Source organism: Protopterus annectens, chromosome 8.part0 (genome assembly GCF_019279795.1).
Source record: "Protopterus annectens isolate FY-2018-M chromosome 8.part0, PAN1.0, whole genome shotgun sequence".
Lineage (NCBI taxonomy): Eukaryota > Metazoa > Chordata > Ceratodontiformes > Protopteridae > Protopterus > Protopterus annectens.
In genome coordinates, this window is record NC_056741.1 from 721,863,750 (window position 1) to 721,882,610 (window position 18,861).

Below are 18,861 nucleotides of genomic sequence, written 5' to 3' on the forward strand. Positions count from 1 at the left end.
GGGTGGCTAGCTCTACCACAGTAGTTCTTCCACACCACACACTTGTAAGCATACACACACACTTATGGCCAATTTAGAGTATCCAATCCAACTACTGCATGTCTTTGGAATATGGGAGGAAACTGGATCACCTGGATGAAACTGACACAAACACAGGGAGGACATGAAGACTCCACACAGAAGTTACCCCAGCTACCTATGCTTCTGACTTCTACTCCCACTTAAATAGTTGTATTGATAAGGCAGTTCCTTTCCGTAACAAATATAATGAGAAGTTTAAAAACAACCCCCTGTGGTGGAATATCCATATCAATAAATTACATAACAAGAGAAAGAAACTGCTTAATGGTTATAAGAGGTCCCAGTCTACCTACCTTAACAGCATACTGAAGCAAACTAACAAAGTGCTTAAGAGAACCATTAGGAAGCTCAAAGCTGAGTATGTACTTAAAATAGTCACAAAAAACAGAAATAATTGTAAATCTTTAACTGTCAGGAAGTCAATAACTAACACCCAACAGTGTTTGGAGCTAGTCCACAATAATACTACACACTCTGACCCAAAGAAAATAGCTAGTATCCTAGCTAAAAAAAAAAAAAGTGCAAATTTCACTCCACCCACAGCTATTGCTATCCCACAGGTTCCACAATCCCAGCCACCTCCTTTACTTACTATGGAACAGGTTTTCTCGGCCCTTTCAAAAACTAGCAGTACTTTATCCATGGGCCCTAACAATATACCAAGTTTTCTGATTATCATTGCCAAGTTTGACCTTTCTGAACCCTTGTGTGAACTGTTTAATCTAAACCTCTCCACTGGTTACATTCCTGAAGCCTGTAAACCGCTATTGTAATGCCATTACACAAGCATGATACAGCCATGGATCCTGACCGCTATAGACCCATTAGGTTTGTTAGCCTCATATGTAAAGCTGTGGACCACATTATCTCAGAATTCATTAATCTGGACATTGAAAATCTCTCAACCATGGACCCTTATTAATTTGGCTTTATCAAAGGAAGGTCCTTCCTCTTTAACCTCATTAATTTCGTTATCTAGACCTGGCCAAGGCCTTTGACACTATTTCCTATGCAAGTATTATTGATAAACTTGTAAATCTGAGTTTAAATGATTATATTGTGAGATGGATAGCTAGCTGGTTGCCTGACAGAACCCATGTAGTTATAGAGTAGTAGGTGCCACTTCTAAAGGCAAAACAGTTACCAGTGATGTACCACATGGCTCAGTTTTGGACCTTCTATTTGACACATATTTCCCTGACCTTCAGGCCAATCTTGCTTGTGGTTAACAACGTTTGCAAATTACTGTAAATTGGGTATTGCTTTTGATTTTCAGCTAACTCACAGTTGGTCCAACACGGCTTAAATCATGTTAACAATTGGTGCAAGGACAAAGGTCTCAAATTAAATGTAAAAAAGTAGCATAGTTCATTTTGTTAAACAAAACTGCTTCATTTATTGTATAAGAAATGTGTCCATCCAATCAGACAGTATTGTAAAGGATCTGGGTACTCTTGTTAACAATTTCTTATTAGATCCAAAAAAAAGTCTTAATTTCCCCTTTACTCATATTTTAACAGACCCATTATTAAATATAACACACCTTTTGACATGTATTTATCTAGCATGTCACACAGCTTGAGAGATTTCAGAGATTTATAACTAAAAGCAAAACAGAAACGAAAGATTTCTGACCAAATCTAGAATCGCCATTGCTAGAACTCTTCTTATATCACCATTCCTGTATGCTTCTCCAGTCCTTACTAATCTTAAAAAAAAAAACAAGATCTAAAGAAACTAGAACAATGTTGCAATAAAATACTCCCAGCTAGTTAAGCTAAAAATCCTTCTCAAGTATAAGACTCTCTGAAATATGTACTATTAACTTATTCAGATTGTTATTTCTAATTTCTTTAACTATCCTGCAGGTCTTTGTTAAAATCAGATATTTTGTGCTTGTTAATATTGATGTGTACTGTATTATATAGTATTTTATGTATTGTAACAACTGTAATTTCTCTTTATTGTTTGTATTTTTCTATATGTGGAGTTTGTCTCCCTGGGCCTGTGCTGAAAACGGGTTTTTTAATCCAGACGGACTTTCCCTGTAAACAAAATGAAATAAATAAATAAATAAACAAAAAAGATCAATGTCCTCAAAAGTCTTAGTTATCAAAAGAGACTGTCATCCCTTTCTGTCTAAACTTTCGTGCCATGAAAGATCCAAACCTATTTGATCTCCTATTCCTACACAAAGATGATGGTACATCAAATACTCAAATTAAAGGAATTAAACCTTCATCATCAGATAAACAAGACACATTGGCATAATAGATTCATATTCCAGCACATCCTTTTCCTGTGGAACAAATTTCCACTACATGTCAAGTAGAGTAGCACCCTTACCACCTTCAAGGGAAACCTAGATAAATGGACAGGCAGACTCAAATTATTTCCCCTATCTTGTCTTGTCCTTCTGTGAGGCTAGAGTTTTTTTGTTTTTTCTTTTATTGTCTAGGCATGAAATGGTCTGCAGACCGATTACCTAGTACTTACCTATGAACCTCTTTATTCCTTTTACACCTTCGTCTTGGTGTTCACTACTGCATTCTCTTGTTCCTTGGTACCACTCTCACACTTCTTTTCAATCTGGTTTGTGAACAAATTAGGATCTAAATTTTCTTCAACCTCTTATAATCTCTAAATTCACCCCTTCTGGTTCAACACTTCTCCCAGGAAGGAATATTACTGCCATAGTATAGTGCAGCAGTTCACCATTATTAACCTCTTTTTTCAGCTTCCATTTTTCTGCCCAACTCACCACCCTTCTTAGGTCCCTCATCATACTGCCCCCTTTCCTGCATCACAGCTCCAGCATTGGTATAAACTGTAACTTTATTCTTCTTATCATCTTAGCCCTTCTTACCATGTTAAACACCACTCATTATTTAATTCTGGACTTTTACCCCCATGATGTACCTCTAGTCACCCCTGTCTCTTGTAGCATCCCCCATCCCTCAACATCACCATTTATTTCATCCAGCCAGTGTTTCACCTATTCTGCTGTCCTTTGATGCTTCACCACCCTCCTGGGCCAACATCCTTCTGTTCAGATGCATATCATATGTATGACCGAGTTCAAAAAGACCACAGGATCCACATTGCCATATTTTTCTGCTACCAAGCCATAAATCTTTAAAAGAGCTATTTGACATGATTAGTCATCTTTGATACCCTGCACTCCATTCTGAGCTAGATCTTAGAATTGTTTTTTTTTTTCTTCAGTTGGCTTTCTCGCTGTCAAGATATGACTAACTGGTTGTTCATTTCCCTGATCTCCCCTTCCTCATCTCCATGCAGTGGTATCATTTTTACTTTTCTCTAGTTGGGCAATGTAGTTTCTGATTCCAATGATGACAGTTCCTTAAGAACCCTTGTGGAAAAACTCATCCAGACTTTTTGGTTTATCTATTCTTAATACAGTCTTTCTTAATTTCTTTCTTCCTTTCTTATCCATTACAATATCCCCAGCCAATCCTGTCCCCATTTCCATACAGGACCCCTTTCACTTTTCTCTTGGATAAAAACTGAAGCAGATATCTTCTTTAGGATTTTTTGCCTGCTTTTGTCACCCTTGGTCTTATAGCCATTAGTCAGCCAGCTCTATGCATTTACATATGGCATTGTTTTCCTGGCAGTTAAGGTTTATACACATCATTTTATGATCTATAAAGACAAATATAAAATGGAACTTTACATGAGCCATTAATTGTTCCCTCCTCAAAACAAAACAGCCATATACTATATTTACCACCCTTGCAACCAGCCATGACATACAGCAACAGTTGCACTGTAATCACACAGACAGAGCCACTGCTTATTCAGTCTGCTCTGAAATGTACAGTTAACGGAAAACAAAATGGTTGTTGTTAAGGAAGACTGTTGACATTATAGTATGACTCTTGTGATTTAATAGTATTTGATGACAGTTGTAAAGTGTGTTGAGATTGTAGTATTTTAGAGATGACACTGAATGTTTCAGGTGGGGCTAGTGATGAATGGATAGAACCTCTAATGCTCAATTTCTCACCCTGTCAATCTTAGGAGTGCATGTTAATGCTAACCCTAACCCTGCCCCTAACTCTAACCATGCATCTTAACTTAAACAAACTTTCCTTAACAGTACTTCTATTGAGACAAATCAGAGCTGAATGTGTTGTAGTGCTATGGTTAGTTCATTGAAAAAGGAAATGGGTTTCCTTTTCCGATGTACCTGGTGTTGGTAATTTGAGTTGTCAGTATTATGGATGGTTGACGTGTTGTGGTTGATCTTTTTGTGTGTCAGTCATTTAACATGTCAGCCATTTATAATATTAGTCCCTTGGGAATGCCTCACAGTCTGGGTGATACTCGTAAGTGTTGGCAAAGTTTCTCTAGAAATTGTCAGGTTTTCATACTTGGCATATGTATTTCAGCTTTAATGGTATATTTTGTGCAGAGCAGGTTAAAGGTGGTTGTGTTTACCGGTGCAAGAACACAATGCAGGCCTTCCTTTCTTTTTTCTTTAGTTTCATAAATGTATTATGGTTGTTAATATAGTGTTTATCTTGTACAGTATAAAAACAAGTCTGCTTATAAAAATCAACATTATTGTTCCTGTTTGCCAGTATAAAATAAGTATGTGGGATTTTCTGTTTCTTAGAATGTTAACATCGTGCATTATGATGCCGGTGTGCTGCAGAATACAAACGCTTTAAAATGGCCTCTTCACGAACTTATCCAGGGGACTCAGAACTTTTCTGAAAAGCTGCAGATTGGAGAAGGGGGATTTGGTTGTGTTTATCTGGCAACTATGAGGCATACGAAGTACGCAATCAAAAGATTAAAAGAGGTAAGTGATGAATGTGTAGTCTTTTGGTTTTATTTAAAGAAATGTTAATTGTGGAATCCAGTCAAGTATCAGCATTGATATCCAAGTGTAGTGATATTGGTGAATTTTCTGAGCATTTATATAAGTATAGTAAGACACCGAAGCATGCACATTTCTTTAAGATAAAGGCAGTTATGTGGAACACTTCTGATTTCACTTTCAAAATTGTTACAGCTATTCACGTTTTCCCTAGGTGCAAAATCTATGCTTGTTGTCCTACATCCTTATTTGATTTGGATAGTCTCATCCGTTTGCTTTTCTTCTTGAATGCATTTGTAATCTAAAGAATAGCTAATGACCGTATTTTGTGAACATTACATGCAGATCTATTTTTAGCCCTTTATAAAAGAAAAACAGATATTAAAATACAGCCCTGTTTTGGGGGGGGGGGGGCAGGGCTGCAGAGCATTTCATTAATTTAATGTATAAAATGTTTTCCATTCCTGTTACATACAGTTTTTCATTGCACTAAGCAAGAATGCAAGGAGAAATAGGTCCATGGCCTGAAAACCATTATATGGACTGATATATGGAATACCATGTATTACCTCCATCATAAGCTCTGTTTTACTTTTGTAGCCATTCTTTCCTTAGTTATTTTAATCTCAGATGTTCTTTGCACATGAGCAGTGGTTCTTGGCCAGTCTTTTGTTCAGGGCACATTAAAATGACAGAGTATATAAACAGGATACACTCTGTTTATCTAGTTTTAGCGAACAATAGTTCTGCACCGAATGGCTATAGTGCTCATTCCTGTGTCACTGTGGTCATCTTAGATTTCTATTAATCTTTTGTTCCCCTGAATACTAGTGCCACACAAATGTGTTCATTAGGCTGAAAAGAGTATTCCTTGTTATTTGATGTAATAGTCTGCTAGACTCCTTATATCCCATCATGTTGTTTCCTTCATCACTAAGGTGTGTGTGTATGTTGTGTAGCTGCTTTTGACTATGGCATCTGCTATATTTGGTCTTGCAGGAGGACTCTAACTTAGCTTTTAGAGTAAATAGGAATCAAATGTACATTGTGCTGAGATATTGCCAAAAGGATTTTGTACTTGCTAAAAGTGCTACACAGCTAATCTTCCCTGGAATTAAAACCCTTGCACATTTCAGCCCGAGAGAATTCCTTTTTATTTTCACTTTCTCTACTTGTATTGCACCATTATTGTGTACATGGGCAGCACTAATTAATATAGTAGGTTCATTTACAACCACCCCACAGTTACTTAGCTTTATTATTATAGACAGCAGTACCAGTCGTAAAGCAGCCAGCAGTATTACTTAGGTTATTCATAATCAACATAAACGGCAGACATTTTAAACGAAACAGCATAATGATGATGATAATAATAATAGTAATAATAATAATAATAATAATGCTATTTCTAAATGCTAGAAAAGTAGCATATGAAAAAATATATAATAAGCTAGTACCCCTTGCATGCAGCATAAGAGCATAAGTGGTAGATTAATATTGACACATACTTGTGCTGCCCTGTGACACAGAAGGATAAAGCACTGTATTTCGCTCTAGATGACCCATGTTCAGTTAGCAGCATAGGCACTGGAGGGACCTGATAGGAGAATAGGAATAAGCAGCTGATGCTAGATCGCTAATCCTGGGGGAGAATTCCAGCCTAGGCTCACTATTTTATCAATATTATAGGCTTGTCAAGTTTGATCAGGAGGTTGTGCATGCATGCATAGAAGAATGCATGTACCTCCCAAAGACAGCCATGGTGGAGCTTGCAAGATTGCTGCTGCTGCTGGGTGACAAAGGTTAGCATGCACTGTCTGGTAACAGTACAATGCAACACAATCATTCTTAATCTCCTCTTCAGCCTTGGTTATGGGTCAGGTTGAGCCAACAAGCCTGGCTTTATTTTTATGCTCTGAAGTAATTCCACCTAGAAATGACCTTATACATGCTGATCATGAGTACTAAAGCAGTGCAGTATAGCTCTGTAAAAGCTGCATTCAACTGTTTTTAACTGTAATGCACTACTCCACCCTCTCTCAACTTGTATTTTGTTGCTCTTGATTTTATTAAACCCTCAAAAACTTAGTGTAGCATGTATCACCAGATGCCTCAAAAGGAACATCCAAAACATCCATATATTGAAATACTTGTGAAACAAAACATGAAGCCCTGGTCATGGGCAATATTAATACTGATGTAAAATGCTTAACAGACCCATTCACCCACCATGATCTAGAACTTTTTTGGAGTTGCTTAACTTGATACTGAAACAGAACTGACAGTTACTGCAAGGCACAGCATCATTGATTGGAGATGTCCTTCCCCATCTAACCTAAGCCATTAGCAGGCAACCAAAGTGATCATAAACTAGTGTACTATATCAATTATTGCTCTTTTCATAATATATGACAGCCTGTAAGCGTTAAGTGTTTGGCTCTGGCAACTTTAGTAGCATTCCACTTTGGCTTGACCACCTGTGTTATATCTACTCATAAACAGTGTTGTACAATTATTTGCATGCTCTTTCCTCTACTCGCCTCCCTAACACCATTAAGATGAAGGAAGAACAAAATCTCTGGCACTGTTGTGCATAATTAATGACATAAAATCTGACATGAAGGGCTCATTGAGGAAGCAGTATGTAAAACAACACTCTGATGGCCTACTATTGTTTAGATAGCAAGACAACATCAGGAAACGAGTACAACAACTTTAGTGAAAAGTTTTTTCACTACATTTCAAACCTATACCACAAATTGCAAAGCAATTTTAGAAAGGAATAAATAATTTACTTCACCCTAGAAATGTAACTCACCACAGCTCAGCACTTGTTGCATATGAACTGAACTCTTTAATGATTATTTTATTGTCAGCATTTTGTTTGATTTTTAGTTTTACATTTGATAACCACATAGGTTCACTGGTCTTTGAACCTGTTTCAGGCATCACACAGGCCTCCATGATTCGTACTTTCGTCAGTAGTTTGCAGGAAACAAGGTGCATTATTTAACGGAAAAGATCACACAAACAAGGATTATGTATAACAGTACAAGTCACTAAGAGAAGAGTATTAAGAAATGTACAATCTTATATGCAAAGTATAAGGTGAAGAGTAACATTGTTCAGTGCATTGTCATATGGTAATTAAAGCAAAAATGATGACAGCCATTAGTGAATCTTTTTCTCAGGAGAAATGTCATTATTAGATTGTAACAAAAAAATAGTCAAACGCATATTTAAAATATGTGTGTATAATTTGGTGGAAAGGTATTGGTTGTCATTTCCAGCAATATAACTTAGCTTGAGTAAAGTAATTTTGAAGAGAGGAAAAGAAAGCAAAGATAAAATATGCAAGCATAAAATATTTACCAAGGATTATAACATTCCTTTGTTATTTGCATATGCTTACTGTGATGTATTCAAACAACCATCACTTATCTCTGTTAGTAACAGAGCAGCACTTTCAAGTCCACATTTTAAACTACTGAAGTTATCCAAATCTGTAATCCTCAAGAACCTTTTAAAATAAAATAATAAGCCAGGAATATTAGTTGCAGATAAGCACTAACCTGAGTTGCTAACTGGCTATCCTTTGTAGCTACAGAGTACTCAGCATAATTGTCTTCAGGTATTTATTACCAAATCTTATGTTTCTAGATTGTGGAAAAGGCCAAGTCTTCATATAATGGAGGCCAATCACATTTACTTATTAACTTCACACCTATAGTAGTTCTGCCTCCCATATCCATAGTCTTGCAAAAATGTATCCACCACCTTGCAACTCATATAATTCCAAAACTTGCACAAACCCATCACAGTATGGATTTATTTTGTAATGTAACACTGACAGAACCTTGGTGCTTACCACAAAGCTCATCTGTTCTTCCCTTAACTCGGGTAATAGTTTAAACATTCTTTTTTAGCTCTTTGAAAAGTACTGGACAGGCTCAGTCACCATTTCCTTTCATAAGTGACAGTTGGTGACTTCAAAGTAAGGAGGGGGGCTACAGGAGGCACAGACCCTCCTCTGCTGCACACTCATCCCACATGGAAGATCTCAGTATCCCTCCTCTCAAAAGGAACAGCCAAAACATCCATATGTTGAAATACTTCTAACACAAAACATGAAGCCCTCATTATGGGCAATCTTAATATTGATGCAAAATGCTCAACAGCCCCATTCACACACCATGATGTATAACTTTTTGGAGTTATTTAACTTGGTACTGAAAGAGAACTGACAGTTATAAGATGTGTCTCAAACTGTCTTAAGTGGGAGGAAGCAGTGAGTTAGAATTAAGAATTATCTGTTTAATTAGGTTGATGTGCTTAAAGGAGTCCTGTAAGGCTCAGTACTGGACCCAATGTTATTTAGTATAGTTTTTATTCAATACCAAGGCATTTCTCTATCTAAATGGCAAAATACACTGATGATATCAAATTTGGACAAGTTATAACACCATTAAGGGATATAGATGAATTAAATCTGTACTTGAGTGAAGTTGATTTTTGGTTAAATTATAATGGGCTAAATATTAATAAAGATGAATTTGGGGTTCTTTACTTTGGCAAACCTAGTTTGGATCTCAGAGTTAAATTAAGAACCACAGTTTTATCAAATTTGTCAGAATATAAGGATTTGGGCCGTTCGAATTTGTAGTATTGCTAAATTTAGATCACATGTCCAAGTAATTAAAAACCAAAAACCTCAATGTCATAGTATTCATTTTTAATAACTTTGTTTTGAGGAATACAAACTTATTTAAAAAATATTTATTGCATACATTTGAACTGTTATTCAATATAATATGATGTTTTATGCATATACCAAAGGGTCTTTATTAATTTTGGAAGGAATACAGAAGAAATTTAATAAGAGAGTTTCTGGGTTGAAGAATTGTCCGTATCTAGCTAGATTGGATGTTTTAGTTTTTTTTTTTTTTCATTATTTATGCATTTTTGCAAGGAAAGTTGTGTCTTGCTTATCAGGCATTAAGGAATGAGGAGCTCTAATTATTACTAAACATTGAGTTTACAGATTTAGAGGTGTAAATATACATTTAAAATTGGAAGATGTAGAACTGTTGCTAGAGCAAAGTCTCTATCACATTCTGTGGTGTGTATGTGAAATAAACACCCTATATTAATTAGACAGTCTAAATCATTGTCTGTTTAAAAAAACATTTTCATAAAAGGGGGGATGCTAAGGTTTATACATTTATATTGGAACATGCATTTGGATTGGCATTTTGCCCCAACACAGTTTTTTTTAAACTATTAAAACTGTTGAAGGAACAGCATTTTTATCTAATATTACCTGTTGAGGTTTCTTAGAAGCCTGGCCCCAAACTATCCAGACAGACTACTTTGTTCATAGGTTCATAGATTAGTACTAGGCTATCTGGCCTTGTGGGCCATTTTAAGCCTAGCCAATTCTCTCATGCAAGATATATTTGTTTATACACTGTCTCACATTTTAGCTTCTTCCCTCATATGTTTAATACACCCATACTAGCCAAGACTCCATTGGAATACGTTTGGAGGGAGTTAACAGATTAAGTGGGGGAATTCAGGCCCTCAGAAATAATGAGGTTCTTATCACTCTGAGGTGCATCTTAAAGCTATTTTAGAACCTTTTTCTCTAATAATGGCCTGAACAAAAACCATGAGTAAGGAAAGAATTCAGTCTTATTTTTACTTCCAAGAAAATAAGTTGTGTCTCTTGAGCTTAATGTTCAAAGATACCAAAACAGTAGTTCCCCAATAAACTGAGAAGACAAATCCTTGCAAGGATATATGAATCCTGTTTGGAAATAGTGCATGCCTTCTTACCCCTCAAAAAATATTTGCCTTGCGTGTTCCCCTGTGGTGTTAGATTGGGATGAAAATAAAAGCACATATGTGTAGAGGCATACATTATACAGCTGAGGGCCTCATAAAAGAAACTAAAGCATATGGATGAATCCCACACAGACAACTAAGTATAAATCTTTTCATATAACATGAAGAGAAAGGCCATCAGGCTTTAGAAGTATTATTTTATTTAATAAAACTAGTTCACAAAGTTTTCAAAAGATGCTTTTTCAAGTTATAGGAGTAAAATCAGTGAAAAGGCATTTTGTAGGTATAAAGTAGCAGAAAGTATTCTAAGAACTAAGCCAACACATGAATGAAGAAAGGAGATTCTGCTGATAGGGATGACAGCAATTAGGGATACAGACAATAGGCAAGATGGGCTGGAATCTATTGGAGAAAACTAGCAAAAGAACCAAGGTATTGGGAGCAAGTAGAGGGGGAGAAGAGAATATAATGCGAAGAGGCCAATAATTTATTTGGACTGCAGGCTAGTGATTGCCTTCCCTATCAAGGATTGATATCAGAGTATAGGCAAAGAGAAAGAAATGGGAGATCTTAAGTGAAAGTTCAGTACTGGTAGAGATTTCAGTAAAATCTAGAACAGAAGCTGCCATTAAAATGGAATAATTAGTAGAGCATATAAAATATTGCGTCTTCTTCTTCTTTCGGCTGCTCCCATTAGGGGTCACCACAGCGGATCATCTGTTTCCATTTCTTCCTGTCCTCTGCATCTTGCTCTGTCACACCAACCACCTGCATGTCCTCTCTCACCACATCCATAAACCTTATCTTAGGTCTTCTTCTTTTCCTGTTACCTGGCAGCTTCATCCTTAGCATCTTTTTCCCAATATACTCTGCATCCCTCCTCAGCACATGTCCAAACCAATGTAATCTTGCCTCTCTGGCTTTGTCTCCAAACCTTCCAACCTGGGCTGACCCTCTAATATACCTATTCGTAAACCTGTCCACCCATGTCACACCCAGTGCAAATCTTAACATCTTTAACTTTGCCACGTCCAGCTCTGACTCCTGCCTTTTTGTCAGTCCCACTGTCTCCAACCCATATAACATAGCTGGTCTCACTACCCTCTTGTAGACCTTCCCTTTCACTCTTACTGGTACTCATCTGTCATAAATCACTCCTGACATTCTTCTCCACCCACTCCATCCTGCCTGTACTCTCTTCTTCACCTCTCTTCCACACTCACCATTATTCTGAACTGTTGATCCCAAGTATTTAAACTCATCCACCTCTACTCCCTGCATCCTCACCATTCCTCTATCCTCCCTCTCATTCACACACATATATTCTGTCTTAGTCCTGTTGACTTTCATTCCTCTTCTCTCTAGAGCATATCTCCACCTCTCCAGGGTCTCCTCCACCTGTTCCCTACTCTCACTACAGATCACAATGTCATCTGCAAACATCATAGTCCATGGGGACTCCTGTCTGATCTCGTCTTTCAACCTGTCCATCACCATTGCAAATAAAAAAGGGCTCAGAGCTGATCCTTAATGTAATCCCACCTCCACCTTAAATGCATCCGTCACTCCCACCGCAGACCTCACCGCTGTCACACTACCCTGTTACATATCCTGTACCACTCTTACATACTTCTCTGACACTCCTGACTTCCTCATACAATACCACAACTCCTCTCTAGGCACCATGTCATATGCTTTCTCTAAGTCCACAAAGACACAGTGCAACTCCTTCTGACCTTCTCTGTACTTCTCCATCAACAATCTCAGATCAAACATCGCATCTGTAGTGCTGTTCCCTGGCATGAAACCATACTGCTGATCACTAATCATCACCTTCTTAACCTAGCTTCCACTACTCTTTCCCATAACTTCATGCTGTGACTGATCAATTTAATCCCTCTGTAGTTACTACAGCTCTGCACATCACCCTTATTCTTAAAAATTGGTACCAAAACACTTTTTCTCCATTCCTCAGGCATCCTCTCACGTTCCAATATTTCATTAAACAATCTAGTTAAAAACTCCACTGCCATTTCACCTAAACACCTCCATGCTTCCACAGGTATGTCATCTGGACCAACAGCCTTTCCATTCTTCATCCTCTTCATAGCTATCCTTACTTCCTCCTTGCTAATCCACTGCACTTCATGATTCACTATCCGCACATCATCCAACCTTCTCTCCCTCTCTTTATTCATCAGCCCCTAAAAGTACTCTTTCCATCTGCTCAACACACTCTCCTCGCTTATGAGTACGTTTCCCTCATTATCCTTTATCACCCTTACCTGCTGCACATCTTTACTAGCTCGGTCCCTCTGTGTAGCCAGTCGTTACAGGTCCTTTTCTCCCTCCTTAGTGTCCAACCTTTCAAACAACTCTTCATACACCTTATCCTTAGCCTTCGCCACCTCTCTCTTTGCCATGCACCTTATCTCCTTATACTCCTGTCTACTTTCTTCATCTCTCTGACAATCCCACTTCTTCTTCGCCAACCTCTTTCTTTGTATACTCTCCTGTACTTCCTCATTCCACCACCAGGTCTCCTTGTCCTCCTTCCTCTTTCCAGATGTCACACCAAACACCTTTCTAGCCATCTCCCTTACTAACTCTGCTGTAGTTGCCCAGCTATTCGGTAACTCTTCACTACCACCGAGTGCCCGTCTTAACTCTTCCCTTAACTCCACCTCACAATTACCCTTTTTCAGTTTCCACCATTTGATCCTTGGTGCTGACCTCACACTCCTCCTCCTCTTCTTGATCACCAATGTCATCCTACAAGCCACCATCCTATGCTGCCTAACTACACTTTCCATGGCCACCACTTTACAGTCTCCAGTCTCCTTCAGACTGGCCCTTCTACATAAGATACAATTCACCTGTGTGCATCTTCCTCCACTCTTGTATGTCACCCTATGCTCCTCCCTCTTGTTAAAATACATTTTCACCACAGCCATGTCCATCCTTTTTGCAAAATCCACTACCATCTGAACTTCTGCATTCCTTTGCTTAACACCATACCTACCCATCACTTCCTCATCCCCTCTGTTCCCTTCACCAACATGCACATTGAAATCTGCTCCAATCACCACTCTCTCACCCTTGGGAACAGTCATCACCACTTCATCCAACTCGCTCCAAAAATTTTCTTTCTCATCCATCGCACACCCAACTTGTGGAACATATGCACTAACAACATTCATCATTACACCATCAGTTTCTAGCTTCATAAACATCACTCTATCTGACACTCTTTTCACCTCCAAAACACTCTTAGCAAACTGTCCCTTCAGGATAACCCCTACGCCATTTCTACTCCCATCCACACCATGATAAAACAATTTGAGCCCACCTCCGATACACCTAGCCTTGCTCCCCTTCCATCTGGTCTCTTGCACACACAATATACCAACCTTCCTTCTGTCCATCATATCAGCTAGCTCTCTCCCTATACCACTCATACTGCCAACATTCAAAGTTCCGACCCTCACTACCACAGTCTTAGCCTTTACCTGCCTTCGGGCATGCCTTCCCCCTCTTCTCTTCCTTCGGCCAACAGTAGCCCAATTTCCGCCAGCAGCATGTTGGCCAACAGTACTGGTGGCAGTTGTTGTTAACCTGGGCCTCGACCGATCCGGTATGTATGTCTGCATGATAACTAAAATAATCAATCAGAAGCAGTTAGAAAGGATTAGGAAGAGAGACTGGATAAGCAATTCAAAAAGAAACTATGGGGGGAGTATATGTATGTCTCCCAAATATGCAACAAAATCTAGAAGATTTAGGATGCTTGTTTGGAAGTATTTACATAGGCATTTTTATACCCCAAGTAGACCCCAAAGAATTTTTCCTCAGGTACACAGCAAATGTTGGAGGTGTGATGGGAAAGAAAGAGGTAACTGGGAAGATATTTTATGGGAGTGTAATGAATTGGCGGACTTTAAGGATTCCGTGCAGACTGCTTTGTCAGCAGTGCTGGGTAAGCAAATTGGTGTGACTAAGGAAATTATTATTTGAGCTATGATACAAAATCAGATTTGCCTAGACATAGTAAGGCCTTGCTGCATCTAATTATGGTGGCTGATAAAAAGCAGTAACTAGAAAATGGAAATCAAAGTGTAAGCTAACTTTACTAGAAGTAGCAAATATAGCAACAGAGATAAAACAACTGGATTTGGGATCTTTAGAAAAGGGTAGGAGCAAATTACATAGGAAAAATGGGAATTGTGGAAACAATACATGCAATGGAGGAACGAGGTTTAAAAGAAGGCAGGATTTGAATGAGCTATGTAATGTTTGACTGACAATGACTGGATAGATTATAAGTGATGTATAATGTTTGCAGCCACAAATGTGCCAACGTGCTTTGTAATGTATGATGTTTGCAACTAGAACTGTGTCAGTATGATTTGTTTTAATTTATATAAATGTAAGATTGCCAATGTCATATGTGATAATTTACAAGAGTTATTAAATAAACAGCCAGCAATGAGAAGAGGGGAACGTGCTGTTCAATATCTGGTTACATAAATAAAGGCCAACATTATTAAGCTTTTGGATTTTAAAACAGATCAGGCAAAAAGAGATTAAAAATTAAAATGTTTTCAAAATTCCCCAATAGGACAAAAGTATTTAATACCATGGCTGGGCAACAAGCAGTCAAAAAAGCAGTACATAAATTACGGACTGAAAAACAGGAGTTTTTGTGTCAACTCCAGAGAAAGAGTTGGAGAGTTTTAGAACATATTATAGTATATTGTCTCTAAAAGGTGAGTGGTTTTTAGTTTTTTTCTCAGGATACAGACCTTTAGTTGGATAATTTAAAATTATCTCCAGGAAGACCAGTCAGAATCTTTAATGGCAAAAATTTCTCAGAAGAAGGTTAAGTTGATCCTTAGAGAACTAAAGAAAGGGAAACCCCTGGTCCTGATGCTATAACTTTATACATTTATGTTGTAAGCTGTGGTGAAGTTCATCTCCAATTTTCCAACTTTGGTTGATCATATTCTGAGTATAGGTAATTATTTCCCTATATTGAAAAAAGTCATAGTAATGGTAATACCAAAGCCAGGGAAAGATTCGCACTTGGAGGTATTCATATGGACTGACACTTGTGTTAAATCATTATTATAAGATCTACAGGGCAGTAATATTAAAAAAAGTTCCTGGAATGTTATATCTGCTAACAAATTTGGAGCAAAAAAAGTTTTGTAACAAATTATACAACTTTTGATAACTTAATTTACACCAACATTCTGACTGGTAATGCATCCTGAAAAGGTCATAGATTGTTAGTTTAGCAGTTTCAATGCCAAAAAAGCTTTTGATTGTGTAGATTGGGAATATTTATTTAAGAATAACACAGTAGTTGGAGAATTAATTGCCTCAATGAAAAACAAAGGTATCAGCAAAAACAATGAGGTCGCAAACACTGCCACTAGGGAGTAAAATAAAAACTTTAATAATTCAAAATAAAGCCGTAGTTGGCGCTTTCGCTTCACTTCAGGATGCTGCATCAGACATACACAGAAAGCTTTCTCATCTCCATTCAAATACTTCTCCATCTAAATGTCATTATTTTTCAAGTCAGTCACAACTGTGTATTTGTAACAAACTGAGAAAACTCCACGGCACAGGAAATGACATTATTAAAGTGTAATAGTTTGATATTATTGCACTAGTTTATTAGTACAGTGACTAGATTAATTCACGTTTGACATTGGTATTTTTAGTAATGTACATGAGGTTCTTTAGGGTAACTTAATGTATTTCTTATTTAATAATATTTTTTATCATATAATTTAGTGTTTTATTTTCACTTATGGTTTAGTATGTGTGGATATGAAGTTGTATGACATATAGATTGTACAATAGGAAGTTTTGAAGTTCCACTTGATACAGGTATTATGTAATTTTAGTAATTGTCAGTTAAGTAGCAATTACTAGTTTATTGTCCCGCGTTTTTTTGGATCAAGTTTTTTTAAAGGATGACGTAATTTTATGTATTTTCACTTCTGATGAAGTTTGCATGAATGCAAACGAAAAGCGCTTCAAGTTTTTATCAAATTAAATTAGAGTGTTGACTCTACAGTTGCTTGGACTTGTTTTCTGTTACAATTGTGTGTTGTAACAACCCATCATAGATCCTTATTTCAGTTGCTATTCACAAAAGTAATATATGAAGAAATATAGAATAAATGTAGTAAATAAAAAAATGAATAAAAAATGAATGCACTTCACTCTAAACATCATCATACATGTTACATAGTATAATTAAAATTCATATTATACCTATATCAGACTACCTAGCATAGATTTATAGGGGTCTAAATAATGTACCATAATATGTGTATTACCCTAAAATAGCAATAGATGGCAGCAAACTCATAGCAGCATACTAACAATGTTCCTTCCAATTACATCAGATCTAAAAACGTCATTCCCTGCAGCTTTCAACCAACACATATAAACCCTATGTGTATCTCAAAATATTATGTAAGGATTCTTAAGATATATATCTGTGTGCATGTACTGATACATTAAAAAATAAAATAAAAACACACTGTTACATCGATTTATAGGGATCAAAGTAATATACCATACATATGTGTATTACCTTAAAATAGCAGTAGATGGCAGCAATCTCATAGCAACATACTGACAGTGTTCCTTCCAATTATATCAGATCTAAAAACATCATTTTCTACAGCTTTCAACCAGCACATATAAACCCTATATGTATCTCAAAATATTATGTAAGGATGCTTAAGATAAATATCTATGTGCATGTACTGATACATGTTATTATAACAATAACCAACGACGTCGGTGTGGTATATTGAAGATTTACCCATGGTTGGTGTGGTTTAATCATGAGGGCGAAGCCTGAGTGATTAAATAAAGCCAACCGTGGGTAAATTTCAATATACCACAACCACAGAGTCGGTTATTGTTATTATACAATGACATTATTTAAGAAAAAAATACTTACTTTTCTTAAATAATGTCTTTGTATAATGGCGCATTACTGTTCTTCTGCGGCTGGTGGTATATTGCTGCCTTGTTTTGATATACTGCTCATGTGTATGGGACTTGTGCTCCAATGCTTACGCAGTACATTAGGTCTGTGAAGAGGTAGCAATGGAGGAAGGAAGAGCTCCGTTGCTTCTTCTTCTTTGTTATAATCAATATTAAAAAAATAAATAAATAAAGGAAGAAGGACCCGGGAGACTTTTTATGTTAGGGAGAGTCAGGACAGACAAAATAAAGGGATAATCAGGTAAGTTTTTTAAGTTTTGTAGAATGTACCTGATTATCCTTTTATTTCTGTCTGTGCCATCTCCCGAACGTAAAATGTCTTTCGTTTTCATTTTGTATTTAAAAAAAAGTAAATAAAAAATAAATAAATAACAGATATACTAACAGGAAAAAGTCCGGGCGAATGGACCTTTTCCCGTTGGTATATTCTTGGATTTATAATGGGCACACTGGTTGGGCTGGCCAATCACTGTGCCCATTTTTGAATGCTAATGGACAGTCATTGCATAATAAACAATTCACTATGACATAAAATTCAAATTTGAATATTTATTTAAGGTATTCAAGGTGATTGTTTATCTAGGAGATTTCATTACCGCACCAAAATGTCTTCTTCAGTAGTAAGCAGTTTATTTGGTAGACAATTTATTTTTTTAGAGTAAAGGCACAGAATTCTTTAAAACATACTCTTATGCTGATCTATGAACATCTAATGTAAATCACAGACAACAGCAACTGATATCTATTTCTTCTGGAAGGAAACACAGGATTTTCAACTTTGTTTTTTAATTTTATGGAAGGGTATTCCAACTGTATTTGAAGTATTGAATAGTGTAACCGAGATAAAAGAATTGGAAGTGGTATCTTTAGAAAAGGGTAGGAGCAAATTACATAGAACAAAATGGAAATTGTGGGAAAGATACATGCAGAATAACGTTTTGGAGGCGGAGTGATCTTTAAGGAAAGGCAAGAATTGAGAAATGTATGTAATGTAGGATTGATGATAATTACACAGTAGTATATATATATGTTGTAATCTGTTTGTAACTGGG

General features: G+C 36.9%; 1 protein-coding gene across 2 annotated transcripts in view; it reads left to right on the forward strand.

The window, feature by feature from the left end:
• The window catches only part of IRAK1 (interleukin 1 receptor associated kinase 1), a 1,465,691-nt gene that overhangs the window by 1,013,953 nt on the left and 432,877 nt on the right, over positions 1-18,861 (forward strand). For both annotated transcript variants that reach the window (XM_044080171.1, XM_044080170.1), the window contains exon 5: positions 4,724-4,912. In XM_044080171.1, the coding sequence (XP_043936106.1) occupies positions 4,724-4,912 (189 nt within the window). The remainder of the gene's footprint in view (positions 1-4,723; positions 4,913-18,861) is intronic.